The 17,370-nt window shown below is 40.4% G+C and overlaps 1 protein-coding gene across 3 annotated transcripts in view; it reads right to left on the reverse strand.

The window, feature by feature from the left end:
* Positions 1 to 17,169, reverse strand: part of EPM2A (EPM2A glucan phosphatase, laforin) — a 102,232-nt gene extending 85,063 nt beyond the window's left edge. For 2 of the 3 annotated variants that reach the window (XM_081529865.1, XM_081529863.1), the window contains exon 1: positions 16,820 to 17,169. In XM_081529865.1, coding sequence (XP_081385991.1) covers positions 16,820 to 17,120 — 301 coding nt within the window. In that variant the 5' untranslated portion in view covers positions 17,121 to 17,169. Of the gene's footprint in view, positions 1 to 10,435; positions 10,654 to 16,819 lie in introns of those variants that run through there. The other variant, XM_081529866.1, reaches the window with a different exon arrangement.
* Positions 17,170 to 17,370: the final 201 nt, after the last annotated feature.

The following is a 17,370-nucleotide window of genomic DNA, read 5'->3' on the forward strand; positions in this document are numbered from 1 at the left end:
AGGATGCAACGATATTTTCTTTAATTTTCACGAAAATTAGAACCCCATTCTGCTTCTAGAGGACATGAATAAGACATCTAAAAGCAGCAAGCATTTTCATTTCAGTTCTCTGGCAAATTATGGAGGGCCAGGTACTGGGGGAGATGGAATGAGAAACTGTATGTCCAACGCTTTGCGACCCCGTGGACTATACAGTCCATGGAATATTCCGGGCCAGGAGACTGGAGTGGGTAGTCTTTCCCTTCTCCAGGGGATTTTCCCAACCCTGGGATTGAATCCAGGTCTCCCACATTGCAGATGGATTCTTTACCAGCTGATCCACAAGGGAAGCCCAAGAATACTGGTGTGGGTAGCCTTTCCCTTCTCCAGCGGATCTTCCCAACCCAGGAATCAAACCGGAGTCTCCTGCATTGCAGGCAGACTCTTTACCAACTGAGCTATCAGGGAAGTGTAATAACATCTATTCCTGGATTATTTTAGTCTGGCACAATTCATTTTGGATATGTGGATATGTGGTAGACCATGGTTTGGTCCAAGAGCAGGAAAAAAATGCTGTTTATTTTGATTTCAATATCATTTCTGTTGTTCTCAAAACTTTGAGTCATTTTAGCTGAAACAACATATTAAAAAAATATTTTGAAGGAAAAGAAGGTGGGAAGAAGATTAAGAGAGTATCAAAAGAAAGAACCATTTGGAATAAATCGAGTCTCAACTCACTTCTCCATTGTTTCTCCATCAAATCCCTTCTCAGTGACCATGCAGAGATAGCCTAGGTATCACAGCCACCATGACCTCCTGCTCACCTATGAAGTCCCAGAGCTCAGAGTTTATGTACAAAATATTAAAATTCACTCACCAAACCTATTTGCAGGGCAGGAATAGAGACAAGATGTAGAGAACAGACTTGCGGACACAGCGGGGGAAGGAGAGAGTGGGATGAATTGAGAGAGAAGCATTGACATATATACACTGCCATGTGTAACACAGGTAACAGAGAGCTTCACTCAGTGCTCTGTGATCTAGAGGGGTGGGGCAGTGAGGGTGGGAGGAAGGCTCGAGAAAGAGGGTATATATGTATACTTAAATAGCTGATTCATGTTGTACAGCAGAAACTAACACAAAATTGTAAAGCAACTATACGCCAATTTTAAAAATGTAAAAGTAATAAAATAAAATTCACTCATCAAATCTCCATGCCCTGCCTAGCAGAGGTGATACTGTCTGGAAGGAAAAGTGCTAAATCATGACACTTGTGTTCTAGCCTAGTGTTTCTCACAGGCTAGCAGTGTGTGAGCTTAGCATGGGTCCCACTTTATCCATCAAAAAGTGAGGAGAGTCAAATTGGTGATGTTATGGTTCAAAATAAACTCAGGTTTCCTAGGATGGTTTCAGATGATTAAGAAAGAGTAAAATTAAATTTATTGTAATTTTTAGTGAGTAGAATTTTTCATTCAACAGTAATAAACTATTGTTGAAATGAATATTTCTTTCTTAGCATTTCACGTGTCACTCTTCAAAGTTTTACTTATACTTGTTTTTCATAACTATCTCTTTAAGCTATCTCATATAATGCTCTACCAGGCACCTCAATTTGTGTTCCTTTTTAATGATTTGATAGTTTGAGTGCAGTAAACATAGTTATGCTCTTGAAAGACCCTCATCTCCTAATGGATGAAACAAAGGACAAAAGTTATATCTAAGAGGACTTTCTTCTACTCAAAGTTTATCCAATTAAGAGTGAGTGCACTGTATTCACAAAATTGGACTGGAATGTGGATAATATCTCTTATGTAGTACGTACCCATCTATCCTCTACTCAAACCCAGTCCTCACCAAGGCATAGCATAGAAAGAGCAAAAGCATAGTAGAAATGGGTGATGCAAGTAATTTTTAAGAGGCTGCAGCATGGTCTAGAATACACTGGCAACACAGGTATGGTTTGGGATCAGGGTATGGAGTAGTCCAATATTACTTAAAACTGATGTCTCAATAAACACAAACTGTCTTTAACATCAAGAAATTTCATCTTAGTAAAAATGGAAAGGCACAGGTAATTCAGTTGCTAGAAACTGCTGACTATCTTAAAGCTACTACGTTTTTCTAGATACTTTATAAATTAGTCCTCACAATAGCCCTGGTGTGTTAATTACCCCTTTGTAGAAGGGAAGAAATGAACTCCTGGCATTAGGTAATTTATGTAAGGTTATACAATAATTCTGGCAGAATCTGCAGTCTAACCTGGGTTTATCTTATTGCAAATATTCATTCTTCCTACTATACTATTGTTTCTCTTCTTATTGCCTTCCAAATAGGTGCTTTCATCTAGAATATTGATAACAGTGAAGTAACTATACAGAAGGATTTTTTCTACCCAAAGACAAATGATAACCTGCTTTAATAATACAGAATGTAGAGAACAGTTTGATAAATGAAATAAATATTGGAAAAGATTTACTACTGGTTATAGGTTGAATTGTGCCTCGCAAAATTTGTATTGCTGAAGCCTTACTCAATGCCCATTTCTTCAGAGTAAACTTATTTGGGGAGTCTTTGCAGTGGTAATAAAGTTAGAATGAGGGCATTGGGGTGGACTTTATTCCAGTATGACTGGTATCTGCATAAAAAGAGTAAATTTGGACAGAGAGACACATAGAAGGTGACGTGAAGACACAGGGAGGAGACAATCATCTGTAAGTCAACGGGTGAGGCCCAGAACACAGCCCTTCCTCATGGATCTCAGAAGAAACAAACCCTGCCCACATTTTAATTTTGGACTTCTAGTCTCCAGAACTGTGAGACAATAAATTTCTGTTGTTTATGCCTTCCAGTCAATAGGAGTTTATTATGACAGCCTTAGCAAAAAAATGCATTATCTTAAAAACATAAAGTTGCATGTTTATTTGCATAATCTTCCTAAATTATAATAATCAATTATTTAAGGGTTAAAACTTGTAACGTGTCAATACTACTCAAAACAAATCACTGTTGTGGCAAAAAAGGTAATATGAAATGAAGACAAATTAGCTTTTCCAGAGGAATAAAAGTGGAGTAAGAAATAGTGATAATTTGAATGTTGAATTTATGATCATTAAAATCTAAGATTAGGATGCCTAATCCAGAGCATAATTGAGTGGAAACAAAATTTAATGCCAGTTTATAATTAAAGAGTTAGTAATCTTCAGCAGGAAAGGAAATACTACCAAATAAAAAAGCCTAATTTTAACAAGAAAGATACAGGTTAGATTCTAATGTGTGTGTGTCTGTGGTGTACGCACATATATACATATGTACATGCATACACAAATATATTAGAAATAAATTAAACAACAAAAGGAATTGTCGTTTTGCAAAATTTTTAATAATATGCTGTAAAAATATTTAACAGCAAACTTTTAAAAATGAAATGAGACTGGTGAGAGGGTAACAGGCAAGAAGGCCAGGGGTCTCCAATTGGAGGAAATAGGCTGCAAGTGTCAGATATTTTTCTCTCTCCCTTAAGCAGCAGGAGGAAACAAACTACAAGTGTCAGATTTTGTTTCCTTCTCTGCGCAAAATTAAAAGGATGTTTCTCTTAAAATTCTGTGTTGCCATGATGACACCTGGTTCCACCTGAACTTAACTTTTCTCAAACCTTGAGCTAACCAATGCATTTTTCTTATGGAAATGTTTTTCTTAGGCGATAATGAAACTATGTATTTGCTTTGGAATTGGTCTTTGTTCAAAATGATTTCTCCTAAGACTAACTGTTTTTCTTTTCTCAAACCTTGAACTGATAACAGCTAAACAAACCAGTATTCATATCAATCGTTTCATGGCTGGGGGATGACACACCTGTGCCATCCTATCTCAAAAATGCATATTGTGGTGAAACTCCGTCAGCCTTGAGGTGTCTCTCTTATCTAATTAACAGCTTTCTAATAGACATAAAACATCTGGTTAAAGACTAGTGGGGGGCACTCTTTCTGCCCCTTCTGATGTCGCTGTCAGAAGCTTTGTCTATCTCTTTTACACTTTAATAAAACTTTATTACACAAAAGCTCTGAGCCATCAAGCCTCGTCTCTGGCCCCGGACTGAATTCTTCTCCTCCACAGGCCAAGAATCCCGGCGTCTTTCACGGCTCAGCAACAACCTTTGACTTGTTACAGGCAAGTTACAGAGACTTCGCCTTCTTTTAAAAGCAACAACTTAAAAAATGGCAAAATATATGAACAATGTTTTTTGGATGTTGAACAAAAGGCAGTACAGGACAGATATCTCTGAGAAAAGGAAATAAAACAAGGGGAACAATATGAATGCCATGGATTTCTGCCTGTAGAGAATTTCTGAACCGTGACACAGGGATGGAATCCCAAATAGCATCCAATGATGTCACTGATTGATGAACTAGAAATACAAATATAGGGAGAATAAACTGACTAGAATTTGTAGGACCTAATTCTAGAAAGGAGAAAGCTATATGGGGAGGTCCAAAAATCTTCATAAAGGTCTCTTAGATTCTTTGGTTTCATGCCTATCTGTGGATGTATAAGTTGGAATTTGACAGAGCCATATAACCAATGACAAGAAAACAGAAATTTCTAAAATTTGTAAGCCAAAGAATTAGCACAACTCACAGAGAGCTGGGAAACATTTGAGTTTTCATCAGATAGAGTAAGAAGATCTTATTTAATACATGAAGCAACCAGGAGAAAATGTAGAGGGATCATTGCTTAGCAGTGGGGCTAAACTAGCTCTACAGTAAAAGCTACTGTGCCATGCTCTTATAAGCCTTCAAAATAAACCTCAAAAGGGACAAGCTAATCAATAAAGAACTGCTACAAAAATCCCAAACTTTCTTAAAAACAATGTAAAATTACAATATCTACCATCCAAACAAAAATCAATAGATACAAATGTCAATTTTTTCTATATACTATCAATGAACAATTGAAACTTAAAATTGAAAAGCTTTTCAATACACCATTAAAAATATCACCCCCCCATTAAAAAAAAACTTATGTATAAATCTAATGAAACATGTATAAGATCTGTATTTGGAAACTACAAAACATTGGTAAAAGAAATTAAAGACCTAATTACACTTTTTTAAATGTATTTATTTGGCTGCACTGGGTCTTAGTTGCAGCACTTCGGATCTTTGTTGCCATGCGCAGGATACAGTTCCCTGACCAGGGATCAAAATCATGCCCGCTGCATTGGGACCGTGGAGTTTTAACCACTGAACCACCAAGAAAGTCTGCACAAAGACCTAATTAAATGGAAATGTATTCCATGTTCACAGATTGAAAGACTTAATAGTGTTAATGTCAATTCTTCTGAACTTGATCTATAGATTCAATGCAATCCTAATCAAAATTACAGCAAGCCATTTTGCAGATTCAACAAATTGATTCTAAAATACATATGAAAGGGCAAAAGACCAAGAAAAGCCAACACAACACTGAAGAAGAACAAACTCGGGGGACTCAGGCTACACTATTTCAAGATTAGTATAAAGCGACAGTGATCGACACATTGCGATATGGTACAACAATAGACACAGATTAGTGGAACTAAATTAAGAGCTCAGAAATAGATCTGTGCAAATACAGTCAGCCTATTTTTGATTAAGGCAATTCAAACAAGACAGGATTGTTTTTTCCAAAAATGGTGCTGGAAAAACTGGACACTCATATGCAGTCCATGAGGTTGCAAAAAGTCAGACAAGACGGAGCACCTTCACTTTCACTTTCATATGCAGAAGGGAAAAAAAAAAAACCTTGATACAGACCTTATACCACACATAAAAATTAACACAAAATGGACTCAGTTCAGTTCAGTTTAGTCGTTCAGTCATGTCCAACTCTTTGCGACCCCAGGAATGGCAGCACACCAGGCCGCCCTGTCCAACACCAACTCCTGGAGTTTACCCAAACTCATGTCCATTGAGTTGGTGATGCCATCCAGCCATCTCATCCTCTGTCATCCCCTTCTCCTCCTGCCTCTACTCCTTTCCAGCATCAGGGTCTTTCCAAATGAGTCAACTCTTCTAATGAGGTGGCCAAAGTATTGGAGTTTCAGCTTCAGCATCAGTCCTTCCAATGAACACATAGGGCTGATCTCCTTTACGATGGACTGGTTGGATCTCCTTGCAGTCCAACGGACTCTCAAGAGTCTTCTCCAACACCACAGTTCAAAAGCATCAATTCTTCAGCACTCAGCTTTCTTTATAGTCCAACTTTCACATCCATACATGACTACTGGAAAAACCATAGCCTTGACTAGACAGACCTTTGTTGGCAAAGTAATGTCTATGCTTTTTAATGTGCTACCTAGGTTGGTCATAACTTTCCTTCCAAGGAGTAAGCAACTTTTAATTTCATGGCTGCAATCACCAACAGCAGTGATTTTGGAGCCCCCAAAAATAAAATCTGCCACTGTTTCCACTGTTTCCCCATCTATTTCCCATGAAGTGATGGGACCAGATGCCATGATCTTAGTTTTCTGAATGTTGAGCTTTAAGCCAACTTTTTCACTCTCCTCTCTCACTTTCATCAAGAGGCTTTTTAGTTCTTCTTCACTTTCTGCCATAAGAATGGTGTCATCTGCATATCTGAGGTTATTGATATTTCTCCCAGCAATCCTGATTCCAGCTTGTGCTTCTTCCAGCCCAGCGTCTCTCATGATGTACTCTGCATATAAGTTAAATAAGCAGGGTGACAATATACAGCCTTGACGTACTCCTTTTCCTGTTTGGAACCAGTCTGTTGTTCCATGTCCAGTTCTAACTGTTGCTTCCTGACCTGCATATAGATTTCTCAAGAGGCAGGTCAGGTGGTCTGGTGTTCCCATCTCTTTCAGAATTTTCCACAGATTATTGTGATTCACACAGTCAAAGGCTTTGGCATAGTCAATAAAGTAGAAATAGATGTTTTTCTGAACTCTCTTGCTTTTTTGATGATCCAGCGGATGTTGGCAATTTGATCTCTGGTTCCTCTGCCTTTTCTAAATCAAATCCCTTATGATTATACAGTGGAAGTGAGAAATAGATTTAAGGGACTAGATCTGATAGACAGAGTGCCTGGTAAACTACGGACGGAGGTTCGTGACATTGTACAGGAGACAGGGATCAAGACAATCCCCATGGAAAAGAAATGCAAAAAAGCAAAATGGCTGTCTGAGGAGGCCTTACAAACATCTTTGAAAAGAAGAGAAGCCAAAAGCAAAGGAGAAAAGGAAAGATATTCCCATCTGAATGCAGAATTCCAAAGAATAGCAAGGAGAGATAAGAAAGCCTTCCTCAAAAATCAGTGCAAAGAAATAGAGGAAAACAACAGAATGGGAAAGACTAGAGATCTCTTCAAGAAAATTAGAGATACCAAGGGAACACTTGATGCAAATATGGGCTCGATAAAGGACAGAAATGGCATGGACCTAACAGAAGCAGAAGATATTAAGAAGAGGTGGCAAGAATATACAGAAGAACTGTACAAAAAAGATCTTCACGACCCAGATAATCACGATGTTGTGATCACTCACCTAGAGCCAGACATCCTGGAATATGAAGTCAAGTGGGCCTTAGAAAGCATCACTCTATATGCTGCACTCGTCATGCCAGCAAATTTGGAAAATTCAGCAGTGGCCACAGGACTGGAAAATGACAATTTTCGTTCCAATCCCAAAGAAAGGCAATGCCAAAGAATGCTCAAACTACCGCACAATTGCACTCATCTCACACGCTACTAAAGTAATGCTCAAAATTCTCCAAGCCAGGCTTTAGCAATACATGAACCGTGAACAAAATGGAATATGGACCTGCAAATAAAGTGCAAAATTATAAAACTTTTAGAAGACAACATATGAGAAAATCTATATGACCTTGGATTTGGGGAAGAGTTTTTTAATTCAAAAACCACAAGCACAACCCAGGAAAGGAAAAAATGGTAAACTGGACTGAATTAAAATTAAAAGTTTTTCATGGTAAAAGACACTACTAAGAGAATAAAAATACAAGTCATAGTCAGGGAGGAAATGTTTGCAGATAACATCTCTCTTAAGAATTTGTATATGAAATACACAAAGAATTCTTAAAAATCAGTAACAAGGAAACAACCCACTAAAAAATAGAGAAAAGAACTGAGAAGACATCCAATTAAAGATCTTCTACAGATGGCAAATAAGTATTTACAAAAATACTCAACATAATTTATTTTTATAGCATTGCAAATTAAAACAGTGAGATACCATGGCACACCTATTAGAATGGTTAAAATCCAAAAAATGAACAAAACCAGAACTGTTGTACTGGGCTACATCTATTGCATAAGAGATGGAGCTCTTTACTGCAAAATTCAGTCTTAAATTGAAGAAAGTAGGGAACAACACTAGGCCATTCAAGTATGACCTAAATCAAATCCCTTATGATTATATAGTGAAGGTGACAAATAGATTCAAGGGATTACATCTGGTAGGCAGAGTGCCACAGTCAGCTTCAGATCTTGTTTTTGTTGACTGCATAGAGCTTTTCTGTCTATGGCTGCAAAGAACGTAATCAATCTGATTTCAGTATTGACCATCTGGTGATGTCTACGTGTAGAATCGACTCTTGTGTTGTTGGAAAATGGTGTTTGCTATGACCAGTGTGTTCTCTTGACAAAACTCTGTTAGCCTTTGCCCTGCTTCATTTTATACTCCAAGGCCCATCTTGCCTGTTATTCTGGGTATCCCTTGACTTTCTTCTTTTGCATTCCAATCCCCTATGATGAAAATGACATCTTTTTCTGGTGTTAGTTCTAGAAGGTGCTGTAGGTCTTCATAGAACAGGTCAACTTCAGCTTCTTCAGCATCAGTGCTTGGAGTATAGACTTGGATTACTGTGATGCTGAAAATTTTCCTTGGAAAAGAACCGAGATCATTCTGTCATTTTTGGAGAGTGCATCCAAGTACTGCATTTCTTGGGCTTCCCAGTTGGCACTAGCAGTAAAGAACCCATTTGCCAGTGCAGGAGACATAAGAGACACAGGTTCTGATCCTTGGTCAGGAAGGTCCCCTGGAGGAGGAAATGGCAACCAACACCAGGATTCTTGCCTGGAGAATCCCACGGACAGAAGAGCCTGGCAGGCTACAGTCCATAGGGTCTCAAAGTGTTGGACATGACTGAAATGACTTAGCACATAGCATGCACTGCATTTCTTACTCTTTTTTTGACTGTGAGGACTACTCCATTTCTTCTGAGGGATTCTTGGCCACAGTAGTAGATGTAATGGTCATCTGAATTAAAATCACCCATTCCCATCCATTTTAGTTCACTGATTCCTAAGATGTTGATATTTACTCTTGCCATCTCCTGCTTGACCACATCCAATTTTCCTTGATTCATGGACCTAACATTCCAGGTTCCTATGCAATATTGTTCTTTACAACACTGGACTTTACTTTCACCACCAGACACATCTACAGCTGAGCATCATTCATACTTTGGCCCAGCCACTTCCATTCTTACTGGAGCTATTAGTAATTGTCCTCTGCTCTTCCCCCAATAGCATAGTGAACACCTTCTGACCTGAGGGGCCTCTGGTGTCATATATTTTTGCCTTTTCAGACTGTACATGGGGTTCTTCAGGCAAGAATACTGGAGTGAGTTGCCATTTTGTTCTCTAGTGGCCCACGTTTTGTCAGAACTCTTTGCTATGACCCATCCATCTTGGGTGGCCCTGCATGGCATGGCTCATAGCTCCTTTACAATGACAAAGCTGTGATCCAAAGGTGGTTTTTAATACCATTCTACAATAAAACAAACCAAAGCTCTTTGGAGAAATGACTAATTTTTTCATTAGGGCTTTTGCAGTAGATGTAGCCCAGTACAACAGTTCTGTCCAATTATAAATATGAAAAAGAACTATAGGAATACCTTAATGACATTGCTGATTCAGTTCAAGGCTATTAAAATAAAGCAAATATCAAAATAAAGCAAATTTAAAAAGCAACTTAAATACCTTAGTTTAAACATACTCTACTGCTAAAAATGCTGACCATCATCTGTACCTTCACCAAGTCATAATTTTGTTTGCTGATGGAGGGTCTTGCCTTGATGCTGATGACTACTGACCTATTAGGATGGTGGCTGGTAAAGGCTGGAATGGCTGTAGCAATTTCTTTAAAAAAAGACAACACTGAAATCTGCCACATCAATCGACTCTTTCTTTCATGAGCAGTATTTCTGAAGCATGCAATGCTATTTGATAGCCTTTGACCCATGACAGGACTTCTTTCAAAACTGGAGCTAATCTTCTCAAGCCCTGCTGCTACTTTATTAATTAAGTTTATGTAATATTCTAAATATCCTCTTGTCATTTCAGCAGTCTTCACGACATCTTCCCAGGAGTAGATTCTATTTCAAGAAACCACATTCTTTGTTTATTCATAAGAAACAACACCTCATGGGGAAAGTCTTACCATGAGATTGAAGCAACTGAGTCACATCTTCAGGCTCCACTTTTAATTTGAGTTCTCGCTATTTCCACCAAATCTGCTGATACTTCTTTCAAGTCTTGAACCCCTCAAAGTCATCCATGAAGGCTGGAATCAACTTCTCCCAAACTTCTGTTAATTTTGATATTTTGACCTCTTTCCATGAATCACAAATGTTCTGAATGGCATCTAGGATGGTGAATCTCTCCCAGAAAGATAAAAATATAATAATAATGAAAAAGTTTGAAGTATTGCAAGAATTACCAAAATGTGACGCAGAGACATTAAGTGAGCAAATGCCGTTTATAAATGGCACCAATAGACTTGTTCAACACAAAGTTGCCACAAATCCTCAATGTAAGAAAAAAAAAATGTAACATCTGCAAAGCCCAATAAAGTGAAGTGCAATAAAGCAAGGTATACCTGTATATGTGTTGAAGGGTAGGGAGAATGCCAGCAAAGTTAATGCTAGATTAAAGGGGATGCTATGGCTGACATTTCCACTCTTCCCTCTCCTCCCTTATTCTACTGAATGCAGATGCAGTGATTAGAACAGCAGCAGTAGCCTTGAGGAAAAAGCTAAGAAAATACAATGGCACCTCACCTGATATCCACAAGCTATGAACCATTATCACTATCACCTACCTATGAACTTTTTATAGCACAAAAACTAACACTTATTTGTTTAAGCAACTGCTTGCTGTGTTTTCTGTTAACTTGCAGCCTGTTGCCATGCCATCCTCCAGGGGATCTTCCCAACCCGGGGATCGAACCCGGGTCTCCCGCATTGCTGGTGGATTCTTTACTGTCTGAGCCACCAGAGAAGCCCAAGAACACTGGAGTGGGTATCCTATCCATTCTCCAGGAGATCTTCCCGACCAAGGAATTGAACCCAGGTTTCCTGCATTGCAGGCGGACTCTTTACCAGCTGAGCTACCATGGAAGCCTAACTTGCAGTCTATTGCTTCCAAACTGCTTCTCAAACAGTCCGCATTTTTTGGAGGTGGGGAGATCCTCCTCCCTACTGTTCATACTCAGTTTCTATTACTTACAATCAGAGTCCAAGTCACTATAACTAATGCAATTTTAAACTATAAAAGAGGTATAAGGAAAGGAACAGGTGCCAAGAGAAAGAATAAAAACGTAGTTAAGAAAGACTTGTGGGACTTCCCTGGTGGTTCAGTGGTTAAGACTCCTCTATTGCCACTGCAGGGGCATGGGTTTGATCCTTGGTCAGGGAATTAAAATCCTACATGCCATGGGGAATGGCATCAATAAATAAATAATTTTTAAAAAAAAGAAGAAGAAGAAAGACTTGTAAGAAGAGACTTAACAAATAGATGCCAACCTAGAAAAAAGTTGAAGAAATGGTCTCCCACCTGCCTCCTTCCACCCTACCTTATCCCTAACATGAAATAACTATGCTCTAAATATAGGATGGAATGGTTTTCCTGGAAAGGACCTGAGAAGAGGAGTAGGATCTAGAGATCTGGACAGAACAGATCTTGAGATAACTATGTACCCACCGACTTGGAGGTAAAAGAAAAAGGGAGCACCATTCAGGAATAAACTAGACTGAAATGTTTCTTCCTATAGTCATGTTTTTGTTTGCTTTGTTTTGTTTTACTTTGTTAATGATAAAGACCAGGAGTCCTCTGGATCCTCACCCATTAACCCTAAGTGAAAAAAATTTCCCCTCCACAAAATCTGACAAATTACACCATATCCCATGAGTGTCCTTCCATTTAGAGGAGATTTTGGATAAACATAAGCAACTTCAGCAGGGATCCAGCACAGTTGTCTCTACAAATCAATATAACCTTTATTCATAAAAATAAATGGTCACCTAAAGATTACCAGACACTTGAGGAAAACTTTTAGCATTAAAAAAATATTGCTATAGGGGAAGGGACAAAAAGTTAATGCAAGACAAAAACAATTTTTAATCAGTTCTATTTAATGTCCTCAGAAAGATTTAAATATAAATTATCCATACAGGAAGAAAAATCAGCTCTGGAAAAAAAGAAATCAGAGAATAACAGACAAATGTGGGAGATTAAAACTGATTGTCAAAAAAAAAATTTTAGTATAAGAAGTAAATAATGGACTGCTGCTGCTGAGTCGCATCAGTCGTGTCCGACTCTGTGCGACCCCATAGACGGCAGCCCCCCAGGCTCTCCTGTCCCTGGGATTCTCCAGGCAAGAATACTGGAGTGGGTTGCCATTTCCTTCTCCAGTGCATGAAAGTGAAAAGTGAAAGTGAAGTTGCTCAGTTGTGTCCGACTGTTCGAGACCCCATGGACTGCAGCCTACCAGGCTCCTCTATCCATGGGACTTCCCAGGCAAGAATACTGGAGTGGGGTGCCATTGCCTTCTCCGAAAATAATGGACTAGGTAGTATTAAAAACAAAACAGTGATCTGGAAACATAGTCGGGGAAATCTATCCAAACAAAAGATGGAAAACACAGGAGAAATGCTAAGAGATACTCACATAAAAGCAGAAGGTACAGTATATGAGTAAGACATGTCAGAGGAAAGAACAGAGAAAACAGAGAGGAGGAAATAAAGAAACAATAGAAAGTTTCCATTAGTAAAAAATAATTCCTGGAATCGAAAAAGCCAACCAATTGTCAAGTCATAAGAACAAAAACAACAACAAAAGACTCAGATACAACCTGGTGAAATAATGTAAGGAAAAGTTTTTAAGCTTCAAAGAGGAAAAAAGAAGGCCTACAAAGAAATGGGCTTACTTTGACATGAGAATTATCAACTACAACTGGTGCTAGAAGGTACTGAGGCAGTGCCTTCAAAGAGAACATTATTTTGAGACTAGAACACTCTACCAGATAACTAATCAAGTGTGAAAGCAATATAAAGACCTTTTCAGGCATTTAAGAACTCAGGTAGTTTATCTCTCACTTACTGTTTCTTCAAATTATTTGAGAATACAATCAAAAGAAAGGATTAAGTTATTCAAGAAAGTGGAAAATGTGGAATCCTAAACAATGCAACCAACACAGGAGTTCAATTAAAAACAACAACAATAATATAAATCCCAGATAGCTGTGTTCAGAAAGATATATATCAATATTAGTGAAAATTAGAACAAAACCCCAATTCTTCAAGGAACAGAATGTTTTCGGAAAGTGAGGAATTTGCATTCATCAAATAGTTCATTTAAGCTAGGAAATTTTGAGGATCAATGTGCTGTTCCTATTTTTAAAAAGTAACTAGAAAGTTTAAAACAAGGTGTAAAAGAATAACGCCACCCAAATATAAAGTAAAATGAACTCTGGTATCATTTTAAATAAAATGTGAGCATGATTTATAGTGTAAGAGAGCTTTTCCTCCTGGTACACAGGTTTCATGTCACAGAATTATATTTCCAAACTTTTTAATTAGTGTAATTGCACTACTTGGTTCTGCAATATTTATTTCCCAATCATAATAGTGAAAATAACAATAAGTAACACTTATTTAACACTTAATATATGTCATATCCTAAGCTCTTTAGATTTATTAGCCAGTTTGGTCCTTTCAACAATAGCACAGTAAAGTTAAGTGACTTGCCCAAGGTCACACACTGGTTGGTGAAGTAGACATTCTGGCTCTTAAACGTTGGCTATGCTGCTTCTCATTATGCTGTCTGTTAACTTATAATTCTTCGAATCAACCTATCAGCCTAAAACAAAATGGCATAGTAACAATTATAAAACAAAACACAAATTGTATAGAACTTAACATAGAAATAATGATTAACCAAAGTAAGGAAAAGGAAAGGAATGTGTAGGTGTTATTTTTCTTAACCTTTTACATATACATGGGCTCCCCAGGTGGCACTGGTGGTAAAGAACCTGCCTGCCAATCCAGGAGACATAAGAGACACAGGTTCTATCCCTGTGTCGGGAAGATCCCCTGGAGGAAAGCATGGCAACCTACTCCAGTATTCTTGCCTCCAGAATCCCATGGACAGAGGAGCCTGGGGAGGGCGCCACGGTTCATAGGGCCGCAAAGCATCAGACACGACTGAGGTGACTTAGCATGCACACATGCAACTTTCTATATAAAAGAAGTATAATACAGAAATTTCTATATAATAGAAAGTCAACAGTAAACTACATGGGTATAATGTAAAATAATAATATAAAAGTCAGCAGAGAGGAGAGAGAGAATGAACCTGAGCTAAATTTCTCATATTTCACAGCAAGTAAGATGGTTAATTTTATAGGTATATAGCAGCTGTCAGTAGACATTGTCTAATTTTAAAGTGTAACATATAATTCATGTGGCAACTCTCAGAAAACCTAAAAACAGAAAAATTAAAGTTGATACATTAAAGAAATTCAGAAGAATATCTGAATTTGGGAGAATTCAGAAAAACTAAAAATAGAAAAGGAGGGGAACTGGGGAAAGGGAAGATCTTTGTTTTTAACCATCTTAATTTTTATTAAAATTATCGATATTACTTTATTATGAAAATAACTATCCAATACTACTAATAATAGAACATCCTATAAAGAAGGGCATAATCGATTAGAGTACCTTTCAATTCTGGCATGGTAATACAAAAGGACAATAAATGGTACCAGACTATGAAACTCAGTGGGGTACAAAGAGAGGAACAAGGATAACATAAAAACATATTACAGAACACTCGTGCTCTTTGCTGATTCTTTGTTTCCACATCACTATGGGCTAAATCGCCCACTTTGTCATATAAACTTCCCCAGAGACCTTTCATCCACTTTAGACAACCACTGAGCCACACACTCCAGTCCCCTACTCTGCACATTTCATTTAAAGAAAGGGCTGTCTACATTCACACACAGGCAGGAGTCTACACTTGGCATCACTTTTTCAGGGAATAATTTGGCAGCCCTTATTCCCTGGTGGCTCAGATGGTAAAGAATCTGCATGCAATGCAGGAGACCTGGATGGAGAAGATCCCCTGGAGAAGAGAATGGCAACCCACTTCAGTATTCTTGCCTGAAAAATTCCATGGACAGAGGAGCCTGGCGGGCTACAGTCTATGGGGTTGCCAAGAGTTGGACACAACTGAGCAACTAACACTACTACTGCTACTACTGAAATGTAAAATATGGCCACTCTTTGACCTAACAATTTCAATTCTCAGAATCTACCCTACAAGGACATTCCCAAATGCTCAAAGAGAACGTTATACAAGGACTTTCAATTAAGCTATTACTGTTTGTAACAGAAGAAGATGGAAAGCAATCTAAATGCACATTTTGGTAGATACAGAACATTTCCTTACCATTTAGAAAATGAAATACATCTACATAGAGTAACACTAAAAAGTTTTTGCAACATGTTGCAGAGCAAGAAGAGGCAAGAAGTAGAATAATATATTATACAAATTGGGTGTGATATAAACAGACACATCATATATTGGTATATGTGGGCTTAGGGTGAAAGGAGGAAACAAGTTTTTACTTTTGTACATGTTTTTGCTTTTTATTTTTTTTCAGTCAGCATATATTGGTTTTGTATTTTAAGAAATTGGAGCATATCTCAACTGCCAAATTATGCTGTGCTTAGTCGCTCAGTCGTGTCCGACTCTCTGTGACCCCATGGGCTGTAGCCCGCCAGGCTCCTCTGTCCATGGGATTCTCCAGGCAAGAATACTGGAGTGGGTTGCCATGCCCTCCTCCAGGGGATCTTCCCGACCCAGGGATCGAACCCAATTCTCCCGCAGTGCAGGCGGATTCTTTACCTTCTGGGACACCAGGGAAGCCACATATTAGGGGCTTTGAAAAAAATTTCGAAAAGAGAACACGCTCAACGTCTTGCCATTAGTTCGGTCTCAAACGGAAAAGAAGAAAAACAAAATACACTAAGCAGCATGCTGTCGTTTAGGATTAGCGACAGGGCTAGCTTTACTGGTTGGGTCATTTTTTAGTGAATTGGGGCAGGAAAATGAGGGCACAAAAACAGTCACGGCGGAGATGAGGAGCAAAACCCAGCAGCGGCGGGGCCCAGGGAGGCCCGGGACGCCCTCAGAGAGAACGCGGGGGGCGAGGCGGGCGAAGGCCCGAGGGCCGGGGCAGCGGGGGCAAGACACCAGGTCCCGGGTGTGTGGGAAAGAGGCCGGAGGGGCAGAGACCGAACAGACAGCAGGCCGGGAACACAGCCTCCACCAGCGGAACCTGTGGGGAGCGGGACGCCCGGCTGGTGGCGACAGCTGGGCGGCCAGACCAGGGTCAGCCCGGGGCGCCCGGGCAGTCCGGGCGGCGGGCGAAGCCCGACATCCGGGCCGAGCGCCCGGGGAGCCGCGTTGGGCATAGTGGAGCCCGCCCCAGGCTGTGGCCAGGGCTCCGGGGTGCAGGGGGGCACAGCAGCCCCCGTACCTTCCCAGGAGAGCTCTCCTCCCGGCTCGCGCTTCAGGAACTTGTACCAGAACGTGTCCACGCGGCCCGGCTCCGCCCCGTCCTGCGCCGCCTCCTCGGCCGCCAGCTCCACCTCCCCGAGCCACAGGCCCGGCTCCTGCAGCGCCAGCGCGCCCGCGCCCGCCGCGGTGCCAGCCGGCCTCAGACGCACGGCCCCGCGCGGCTCCCAGCGCCCCAGCTCGGGCCGGGACCCCACGACCAGCAGCTCCGGCCCGGCCCCGGCCACGGCGGGCGACACCACCACACCGAAGCGGAACCGCATGGCGCCGACTCCGGGTCCCCCGTGTCCCTGCGACCGGCGGACGCGGCCCGAGCGCTAGGCGGGCGCGGCGATTGGGTCCCGGACGCCGGCGGGGACACGTGCGAGGCTGCACCTTTTTTGGGCTGCATCACGCGGCCCAGGAGCCCAGAGCCTGATCCAGGCCGGGGCCTCTGGCCGCGGCAAGTGGTTCGCTGCGCCCACGACCCGTCGCGCCCGGAGAAGGAGGCTGCGCCCGGCCCGCGGCCTCTTT

This window comes from Giraffa tippelskirchi, chromosome 9 (assembly GCF_054371585.1).
Source record: "Giraffa tippelskirchi isolate mGirTip1 chromosome 9, T2T-mGirTip1v1.2.pri, whole genome shotgun sequence".
Lineage (NCBI taxonomy): Eukaryota > Metazoa > Chordata > Mammalia > Artiodactyla > Giraffidae > Giraffa > Giraffa tippelskirchi.